Genomic DNA, 11,480 nt, shown 5'->3' on the forward strand with positions numbered 1-11,480 from the left:
GGTCCTACGTTGTAGCTGACTGACTGACCTAACCTTATGATTTACCGTACTAGCAGATATCACTGATGTTTCCACAGCTTTTCGGATATCATTCCACGCTGCCTCGAGATAGGTATCACATACATGGCTGCCTAACTGTTTTCCTATTTGTTCCTGAAATATATTCTTAGCTGGACTATCATTAAGTAGAACTCTAAGAACTTGCCTTGCAGCGTCTTTCCTACGTCCAGTAGGACACAGACAAATACGCGCTCGCACTAGAGCATGATCTGAATCTAAGCATGTGCTCCAGAATGAGTGACAGTCTTCTATCGAACCCCTTCATCGGTGGCTGATAGCGATGTGATCTATTTGGGTCCAACGTTGGGACGAATTCGGGGGTCTCCATGTTAAAAGATGTTTTTCCTTATGCCTAAAGTTAGTATTTGTAAGAAACAGGCAGTTATCTGAGCATAGCTGCAACAGACGGTCGCCATTATCTGTTCTTTGAGCCACGACACCATAAGATCCACCTAGGTGTCTTTCCCTATCGCTTAGTTTACCTACTTGAGCATTAAGGTCACCAGCTACTATTACTACATCAGAGCGCCTAGCTTTTCGGAGAAGGTCGGAAAGCTTTCTGTAAAACTCATCTTTTACATCATCTGAGCTGCAGTCAGTGGGAGAATAGGCAGAGACGACGAAGAGGCAACGACGAGTGTCCCTATCTTCCCGAGTCCTTACTGTTCCGTTTAGTCGGACAGCGCACAAACGACTGTCTACTGGGATCCACTCTAAGAGAGCTAGTTCTGCCCAGAAAGTGAGAATCGAGTTGGTTCTTTATTTTGACATGGTGAGGTCAAATGAATGACGCTACTCGGATCCTGTATGCGTGTTTCTGAGACACAGTGCACATCGATGGCGCGACATTCTAAAGTCCTAGCTAAGGAAGCCTGTTGTCCTATTTGGCACAGTGTTCGGACGTTAAAATATCCTACGTGTGTGTTCAGAGCGTGGTTTCAGGAGACCAGGAATAACGTTCCGCGTACTCGAATCGTTTGCCTTAGAGGTGAGGAGATGATAAAAGAACGTGGGAAGGGTTAGTCGGGGAGATAAGAGAGGTATTAGGAGGTGTAGGGAGGATTTGATCGTGACCAACTTGATCTCGTGTGCTATTACGGGTATGAGGGATGGTGTCACTTCCCGGCTGCCCACATCGTGGAAGGGTATGTCTTGACGAACCTGAAAAGGAAGTTGGATTAATGGTGGTCTTAACAACCTGGGAGCGTGACCGCAGAGCCTAAGGGACAACTGCTTGAGGCCGGTCGCGCACGGCCTTTTTGTAGGAGGTCTTTAACGTGTTAGCTCCGTTCTTCAAAGGGCTTTACCGCCAGAGACGGAAATCAGTGAGGTAAGGTGAGGTGTGACATTTTTAGGGTCGACCTTTTCTAACCCCTCCCTTCCTTGTGAGAAGGCAGCATCGCTGTAGATGCTTGTTGTCCGAGGGAAACACCTTATTGTTGTCACACCCCTCTACATTCAGCAGTACGACTTCGCCCTCAGACCTTGATTTGCTTCTTTTAGTCTTACCGTTCTCCAATCGACCTCCTTGGCATGGTAGGACCTGCAGGGACATATGTTCCAGCCAATATAGCTCGGTTGAGTCATCACGATAGGCAAGCCTGACCACCGCGTCAAGGTACCAGCTACGGTCGGGACGTGAACGTGTAAGACAAATTATACTTTATTTTTGAAAAATTAAACAGTAACTGGATAGAATAATAGAAAAACCCTGAAGAATGTTTACAATTAAAGTATTTACCATACCATAATAGTATGAGTAGATATATCTTTCATTAGACAATAACTATGATTATTAATTAAGAGGGGAAACTAAGAGCAGAGCAGAGGAAATCTGATTGTGTCAGTAACACAATAATATTCGTTTCCCTATGCATAATTGACTGGAACAATTATCGTAGTTGAGCTTGAAAAAGTGATTTCAATGATTTGGCTTCAACTGTCAACTATTTTACACTCAAATAATGGACAACTTACAAAAAATATTATACTCCATTGATATAAAAGATCTATACTTTAATAAATCATTGAATAATGTATATTAATTAGTCTTAGAGATTTATCAATCGAGTTTAAATCGTTAATAACTAATCAAAACAATTTTATTATTTACAAATATATGCGGAAGATTAACTTAAGTATAATAATATATATGATATTAGTTTTTACTTTATATAACTGTCGTAGTATACAAACAAAATGCAGTAGAAGTAATTCAATTCCAGCAAAATGTTGTTGATTACTAAATGAATGAAAGAAACCACAATTATGCGTAGATAGTCTTTATATAAAATCTGTATAATCTTGTGAACGAATTGTTGATATTGAAATGGCCTGTTATTCATTACGTTATCTTATACAAACAGTTCCAATCTAACGACACTATCAAGCAGTATGGATTATTCTAAGAGTCCACTTATTCGCTACTCAGTCAGTCAGTCAGCTACAACGTAGGACCAGGCACATATATGCATCGGTCCAAGTTGCCATACCTCATTAACACAACAAGATGAACACCGGATTCATAAAAGTGGTTAATTGAGTGGTGGTAATATATAAAAGAAAGATTGCATATAAGGATATAGTACAGGAAGAAAGAATTAGTTCATAGAAAGAAAGATATGAAGCGATTTTAATCTTTTAATTTAAGGGAAGATAGAGAGTGTATACACCGACGCCATTGTGATCGATTCCTAGCCATGTCACCAAGAGTCTCCAACCATTGGTTACGATAGTTACGTGGACCCCAACCAAGTAGTCTGCATCTACCAACATGGCTCAGACTAGAAGTTAGTGACTTCAAGCACTGATTCCACGTTTTGGTTTGGCCGCCCTTAACTTTCTTCCAACCATCTCCAACACCGGTTAGCATTGCACGTCGTGGTAGTCGGTGTTCTATTTGCTACTACTTCTTAGATAATTATCAGTGAACATAGGTTGGTGGACTGAGAAGAAACAATTTCTTTCAATAATTGTTAATTAAATAATCTACAAACATATTTCAGTAAATTATAACTCACATCTCTTCCAAAATCAGCATTGAGTGGGGGACCTCCATTTAAATTGCTACAAGTGAAAACGACGTATGCAAATACAAACACAACTAGGGATCGTTATATGGTAAAATAAGGAAAAATAATCATATTAAACTTTAAAGAAAATAAAATCCAATGTATGAATACGAGATATCTTGGAATGTTGGTTGAAATGTAATGTCGCTTTAAATTCATGCTGTTCTTTTTCACAATTTGCACCAATTATGGTTCCTAGCCTGAGTAAAATGGGATACATAGAGCTTTTTTTCTCCTAACACGTTATCAATATGATTACATGGAACACTGGATGACTACTATAATTTATCTACCTTCCAAACCTTGACAATTGATTTTTAAAATCAAAAGCCATAGATTTTGAGATTTTATGTCAATAGTATTTTGATTCATTTGACTATGAGACATTCCAAGCTTCTGTGGCATTTTAGGACAGCCGCCAACATTATTATCAAACTATGTGATGAACTGATGAATCCGAAGTGTAAGGAAGCTGAAGTGCATGGGGTTTAAAATCTTATGTATGAGAGCTTCCTAGTTATTGATCGATCTGACAAGAAATTCAAAGAAAAATCCAGTGGTTTTCCATGCAAAGTACTAGATGCTTCCAAATTAATTTAGGGACAGCTAGCGAAATTGAAATGTTCAATAAACTAAGGTAAAAGCAATCGAAAAACTTTAATACAGGGAGTAATACTGAACTTATAAGCACTAACTTTTGCGAAAGTAACTCAGAAGGTATACTGGAAAAAAAACACTGCTGATTTACCGAGTCCCATAACTTAGAGCTGTGATTTAAACAGGCTGTAAAGGTTGAGCACTCAAAGGTTTATTGTTCAAGTAAATCAGTGGATTTTATTTCCTTAATAAAAATGACTATTAACTTTTTCTTACGAGCTAAGTTGTCCTACAGATCTATCATTCATATCAAAGTGGGACTCTGATGAAAAATCGAAAGACTTTTAGTTCGTTAGCTTTACTAAGTGCACTATTTTTAAGATTGTTCCCTTTCTAGAACTACATCCACATAATCACTAAAAAGTAGTCTACAGTAGGAAAATAATAACTTCTAGCTTAGACCCTGTTAGATAAATTGTGGGCTTCACCTAGAAGAAACCTGGGCTTCAAAACTAAAAGGAATGATGTTTTCGATAAAAACGCTGGGAAATCATTTTCTAACAAAAAATAATACTATTTTTGAGATTATTCTAGGTGGTAGACTTGTCAGGAGTTGATAACCACACAACGTAGTCCTTAGAACAACAACCAGCTATTCTTCTGTCCGCAATATAACGCGAACACACTAAGTGTTAAATAATCGGCATCTTTTGAGATTACCTAACCAATTTTATAAGTCTTACACAATCAGATGAATAAAATGATGTGATCGATCGATCCCCTTAAACGTCATTTTTAAATATACCAATCAAAAATGTACATACCTCAAAATTGGACAGAGATACTGATCACGAAAATACTTCATGAAAAGGCTATCACAGTTGAAAGGTCGACAATGTTCAAGCAAAATCACACAGTCTACCGGGCATAACTCAGCAGCATATGTCCTTATGGCTTGAACATATTCATTCATATGCGTTGCCGCAGATGTATTATTATTTTCCAAGACATCAGAGATTAAACCCAGATCACTGTATACAGATTTATGACTGCCATGAGAGTTTGGGCATTTGAAATTAGGATCATTTAAATCCAAGGATGTCATAGATTTCGATGATGGAACTGAATTAATAGCATTTAAATCAACTTCTCCTTTGATAGAAAATTCGGTATTCGGTGATGTTAAATCAACTGAATAAGACAAGTCGTTCATAATATTTTTATTCATTAAACTGTGTGAAACTTGCGGTGCAAACTCTGGAAATTTCTCATCACATTCTGAATCGATTGGAAATTCATGGGGGAAAAACGTCAACGGAGATGTTGAGGCCACCAAAGCTTCAAGAGTAGATTTAGGGGCGTCAGGATCAGTGTTTGAGAACTTCACTGAAGATATTGGAGTATTATCAGGAGATGATAGAATACTATTCAGATTAGAAGATACATGCATTTCCTCAATTAAACGTTTTGGCGCTGAGAGAGGACGTGTTAAAGGATCCCCGCCATCTGAACAGTGAGTGTAACATAATGCGGCGGAATGTGGACGTTTTACTCCAGCTCTGACAGTGCTAGTTCTATTCAGTGGCTGATTATGATCATAGACAGAAGGAACTTCACTATCATACACCTCATCGTCCCCCGTGGATGTAAATGCCTGTGTAGTGAACAAAGAGTCTTTATCATCTACCTCATATGGGATTGTGTTGTTTACCAGATCATCCACAACTGGATCTACTGATGAATCCTCTTTGAGAGGCGTAAACCTCGAAGGAGTAAAACTATTAGGACGACACAATTCAAGTTTTTCGATGGCGGGACTTTCGCCACACAACTGACTTGAATATCCAACTGCTACCGGAAATGGGAAGAAGTCAGTAAGCTTTTTCGCAGCATGTTTGACAGACTTACTGGAAGCTGGTGTGCTAGATGGTCTTGTGTAACTAAGTACAGGTGCATGTACATGGTCTTCGAGACAATGTGAAGTTAGATCTTTATTACATAAGTGCGAGGGATGGGAAAACGGTCTAAGAGGCTGGTTCGCACCAAAGTTTAAAGGTGATGACGAATTTGATGTTCCTTCAACACAAAAGTTGTCATTTGTTTGCGGTGCGAAAATTTTTGCACCCTTAGGTAAAGTGTTGAACAAATCTATATCATTTAACATGCCGTATGCATTTTAGAGCAGATTGGCAACCTACAACACAAGAAAAGAGTTTACAAGATAAAATGCTCTGAAGATCATTCGTCAGATTCACTAGTTTCCAGAACAATTAATATGAAGAAAATTCCCTGGAAAGTTATGAACTTTTTTAACTGAAATATAATACAATATAATTATTATTTACTAGTTTTCCCACTCTAGTTTACACAGATCAAGACACAGATTGGTTTATGAGAATAGGTAAGGACTGTCGATAGAAATATAGTTGTATCTTGGCTGTGTGGCCGATTGACTGAATTAGTGTGGAGTAGCCAATTGATAACTGTCCATGAAATCCAATTATTGACACTAACCCTAAGATAAACTGACATGAAACAATACAACTGACCAACAAAAATATCATTTTCACGCAGTAAAACATCCAACGAAAAGTTCAAGATAACACTGTGGATCCACCTAAGTAATCACAAAGCGTTAACATTATATAACAAAACAATACTAATTCGAATTAAGCGTAATTATTTGTACTTGGAAACCTAAAGCAGAATGAAGATACAACTGATGTAATCGACATATAACATATACTTATCGTGAATTCGATTTCAACTGATTTATAATCACAATTTACAATCACTGAGGATAGAGTTCAAAATATTGAAGTTGATAAGCAGATTTACTTTTAGAATATATCTTAATTAGCTGAAATATCTAGAAAAGATATGAGTCGAAATGATAAAACACTCCAAAATCCCAAAAGAATGTTGGTCAGGAAAATATAACTCTGTCCTTCTAGATTGTTTTAAACCCGCTTAATATTATCGTCATCAGCTATTGACATTTATTAAATAAGTTGATTGCTAATTTTTCACTTTACATTTAATTAAAATTCGCCTCATGACTTGAATTTGTTACTTAAAACTGGTTTCTATTTGTCTCTATGACCCGAAGTCGTAGTAGCTGATCTCCCACGTAGCATGACAAATCCATCATCAGAGAAAAGCACTGACAACCAAATAAAAGTAAGAACAGCGACTGGTTTTTAGGCATATCTCGGGAATTTTTTTCGGACTTTCAGCTCAGTTGATTGGTATAATATAACAATAAGTAGTATAGGTTTATTTATTAAACGGTAAACCACAATTTATATGGGCTAATTAAACTACCAGGTTATCCAAACTGAAGTAAGAGTAGAACTCTAAATTGCACACTGGTGTTTGAAGGTGAAGTGGTTAAACCATTAAGCCACAACTCTACTAATAAGGAAGTAGGCGATGAAACAAAATAATATGCACTAAAATGAAGTCGAACTAATCACTGTTTATCATGAATAAATACGCAAATATCTAGTCACAGTGAAAAAGTTTTTAAAATATTCGGTGGAAGTTCAAAAACGTTATCTATTCTTTTCAGAAAACGATAGATAGGTTCTAAATGAACACAAGAGCAGAAGCAACAGTATCAGTAATAGTAAGAAGGATTGGCATAGAGAAGAAAGAATCGAATCATGGAATAAAATGTATAAAATAATTCAGGGAATCAAAAGTAAAAAGTCAATACATCCGCGCCGTTGCAACCAATTCTGAGTAATGTTACTCGTTTCCATCAATTTCGGTGAAATTTTCCATAAGGAACTTTGTTTTCTCTTGTTAAACACTAGCTTGTAAGCTTCGTAAGTTAGCAAATTTTCAGTGGGTCTTATGTTATTTACAAATACTAACCATTATCAGAACACATACCATTTTCGCTAGTCGAGAAGTTTTGCAACTACTTTTTTAGAAACTTAAAATCCAGTTCAAATTCCCAGTGGTATTCGAATAGCTGAACCACTCAATATAACTGGTAATCAGATATTGAACTCACTCCAGCAATTTATTCCGATATTATAGAAAAATTGCAGGCCAACTGAAGATGCTAAAGACCATTAACCAAGGTGACTGCAACGTGATACACATGCCTAGTCATTCCCTACCCTGGTGAATAATTCATAATACAGTAGGAATAGGTTTGAAACAAACTAGAACCGGATAGATCAAGACATAAGGTCAGTCCTTGATGTCAGTAACTTTTGCTCTGAATAATGTCGGTTGCTGAACACTTCCTGTTTCAAGATTTCTCAATAGTCAAAATCTACAGTTAAAGATATTGAGTGACGTGGATTGAAATCAGTTTTAGTAGAACAATTGCATTCATTCTCTACCTCTTTCTAAATCCTGATTTTACTGTCACTCCATGTATTAAATCCCACAATCTTATTTGTTTCTTTAAGTTGCCTTTCTCACGTTTGGCTTTCGAATGTATTTATTGACATTATTTTTGCGCCCATGATTTTCATCTCAATTCTCGCTAGAGGCACGAATGTAAGGTATGGAGACTTGAACCAATGCACACTCGTGCTACGACCTGTGTCTACTTTAATTTACTGACTAACGTAAAATATTGAGTAGGTTATCCAGGTTAGAACAAAGAAAATAGTGGACCATCAATTATTGCTCAACAATTGCGGTAAAAAAGATATTAGACGGGACAAACCATTAGTTCCCAGTACCACTCAACGACGACAAGTTTGTGTGAGGCTCCAGTCAACCAATCCAAAATATATCATTTCTTACAAACTGACAACTAATTTTTTTAAACTGTAGTATCACACTTACCTTGTTTCATGAATTTTGATAATTTGAAGAATCAGTCAGTAAGTCATTACCAACGTAGAGCGTGCACTCAAACGAGTCAGCCCACGTTGTCATATTGAATGAATACAACAAGATGAAGTTAACAAGATATCAATCATGGTTATACATAATGTAGAACCTGACACTTATGAGCATCCGTTCATGTCACACTGAAATGTCAGACTAGCATAATTAGTACGGCAACTGGTAGTAGCGGAAAAGATGAAGCACAGGAGGCATAATTTTGGAAGGAAATATGGGTTAGTAGAATGAAATGAAATCTTCCTGAGGAAATTTATAGACCTAGAATTTAGAGGCTGACAAGGAGTAAGAGCACCTCAGCATTGCTCACTCTGTGGAACCAACATGCATGGCCAGTTTCTTTGAAAATCTCTGTGATCGGATACTAGTAACCTACCTGTATCCTCCTTTTTTAAAGACCATATTTCACAGTTATAATGTGAAACAGAAAAAAACTGCCAGTCATCATATTCTTTTTGTTTGGTAGACGGATATCTTACCTACGCCGAAAGTGACACGAGTTGCCAAAGATCAACCGGACTTTTGGAACCCGGGCTAATATTTTGTCAGGCACCAACCTATCGGGGATAATGAGATTTTTAAAATAAGTGAAGCGATCAAGAAGTCTGACTATTTCACTCCCTATCACTAGTTGAGGCATTTACACAGACCCGTTCTGAAGCGAAATTTTGTATTTAAAAAAGAATAACATCCCAAAGCCCTAGGTTACTGCTTAAGGTGATCAGAAAACTGCATTGTATCGTCCTCACCGAAAATGACTAGCATCTGCGAACGTAACAAGATGAATACCAAAGGATTCGGACTAGTAGTATTACCACTGATAGTGAAAGAGTTCAACAGTTAGATAATACAGTCCAAAAATGGATGAATTCGGAGAATAAAAAATGAATATCGAAGACTAAGGGGACGACTATGAATGCACCTAACAAGTCCTAAGAAGTGTTAATTTACGTCTCCAACCACTCGTCGCGCTAAGCCCGATCAGGTGAACTGGATTTGGCAACATGGTCTATTCCAATAACCAGTGAATTCACTGACCGAATTCAGAACTTAGTTTGGCCACCAATGACTTTCTCTTAACGTACATCTACTCCAGCCAGGATTTCATGTCAAGGGAAGTGGTCGTTGGGTGCACGCGACACATTTTTTCAGATATCAACTGAAAAATACTTGCAGCCTCATTAAACGATCCACGGTCCCTCATTAGTACGTTATCTGTACAATATACTACTCACCAGCGTTGAGAGATGTAAACCAGGAGGCTTAAGGAATCGATAAACCCTATTGCCCGGATTTCGATACGCGGAAGGTAAATTAAACACTACAAAATTTAATACCTACACTACTGAATTACAGATATACTGCACACTGACGGAATGAGTGCAAAGCAAATATTTTCACAACTGAGGCCAAAAGTGAATAAATCTATTTATAAGGATGATTCACAATGTGACAGCTGAAAATAAATTTTAGATCCATGGCACGAATGAAAAATGAATGTAGCAAAAATGCTAGTTGATGGGTAGGTTAGGTACCTAAATCACTAGAAATCAACCTTTTATGACCATCCAGGAGTCTACATTCAATTTATATACTATGCAGTCAGCCTTACTACCCTGTGTATGCTAAGGTGGTTGACTAGAGGCTACATACAATAAACATAGTCATATGAACGATCACACCTCTTATAAAATGTACCAAATGTTTTGTTACTTGACTGGATTTCGCCTTGTTAACTAATTTTAATTCCGACAGCCTTATTCAGACGTGAATGAACACGTCCTATCAGTATAGAAATTAATATGACCTTATTACGATTGGTCAGTCAGTACCTAACTCAAGTAATTCTGACCCGTTCATCACCGATTTTCGTTTCGCTTTTGAATGAAACTAGTCAACACGAAAGATATATTCTAACTCTAGCCTCAAAACTAGACTCACTTCTAATAGATGGTTGATTGGTAATTGAGCTATAATAAGACAACCCACTCTTCGTTGATAATTTCAGCGCTAAGTGATTTGTAGTACGCTGCTGTTGCCAAAACAGCTAAAACTGAGGTTTAAGGAAAATAATATCAAAACCTATGCATGTTTCAGAAATAATTTGTTTCCTAATACACACAAAGGTTTTTTCTTAATGGATTAACCACATGGAAAAACGACGGCAGCCTAAATAAAAAGATTCGACTCACTTTCTGCTGTGCAGTATTATACGTGGAAATATAACCAGTTTCCTATAAAGTACACACTACAGAACCCACCAACCAACCAGGTGAGTTCCGAACAAGATACAACCTTCCCGCAATTTGGAAGACGCAACAAAACAAGGTTTGGATTATAGAGTTTTTATGTAAGTATATTTTCCTCTTATCGCTTGGTGAAACTGAGCTCATACACAGCTTTTATATGCAAGTACTATTTGTTTGCAAATCCAGTGAATGAAATTTATCCCTTGAGTAATATTTGGTTGTTCACAACAGGCATATTAGGTCAGTTAATCTGTTTCTAGCCCAGTGCCAATTATTCCCGTAAAGATTAGGTTTCTGCTTAAAAACAGTTAGTCCAAAGGGTTTTTATCCCTCTCTTGGGCAGGAGATCTCAGACAAAACCTACCTACGGAAAAATTAAAACCCTAACGCAGCTTCCCGTATGTCATGTCATGGCCTTGGAGATCATCAGCTTGTCCAAAGACGAAAGTGATAGAACACATTGTTACCAGAGTCATCATTTGAGACGAAGACTCCTGATATAGTGTCCCTTCTTATTCCACAAAATTGAGTGAAAATTTAAGCGATTCAATCATATCAATAAATTTTTCCGTTGAGTTCATTGGAGTCAGCCTACACGAATTTACGTTGTTGTACTTCGAGTGACCTTGCT

The 11,480-nt window shown here is 37.3% G+C and overlaps 1 protein-coding gene across 1 annotated transcript in view; it reads right to left on the reverse strand.

The window, feature by feature from the left end:
• MS3_00000090 (uncharacterized protein) overlaps nt 1-10,912 on the reverse strand; it is a 60,602-nt gene extending 49,690 nt beyond the window's left edge. The window contains exons 1-3 of the mRNA XM_051207998.1: nt 10,793-10,912; nt 4,553-5,922; nt 3,081-3,126 (exon numbers count right to left, since the gene is read on the reverse strand). Coding sequence (XP_051069354.1) covers nt 3,081-3,126; nt 4,553-5,892 — 1,386 coding nt within the window. The 5' untranslated portion in view covers nt 5,893-5,922; nt 10,793-10,912. The remainder of the gene's footprint in view (nt 1-3,080; nt 3,127-4,552; nt 5,923-10,792) is intronic.
• Nucleotides 10,913-11,480: the final 568 nt, after the last annotated feature.

Source organism: Schistosoma haematobium, chromosome 3 (assembly GCF_000699445.3).
Source record: "Schistosoma haematobium chromosome 3, whole genome shotgun sequence".
Taxonomy (NCBI): Eukaryota; Metazoa; Platyhelminthes; class Trematoda; order Strigeidida; family Schistosomatidae; genus Schistosoma; species Schistosoma haematobium.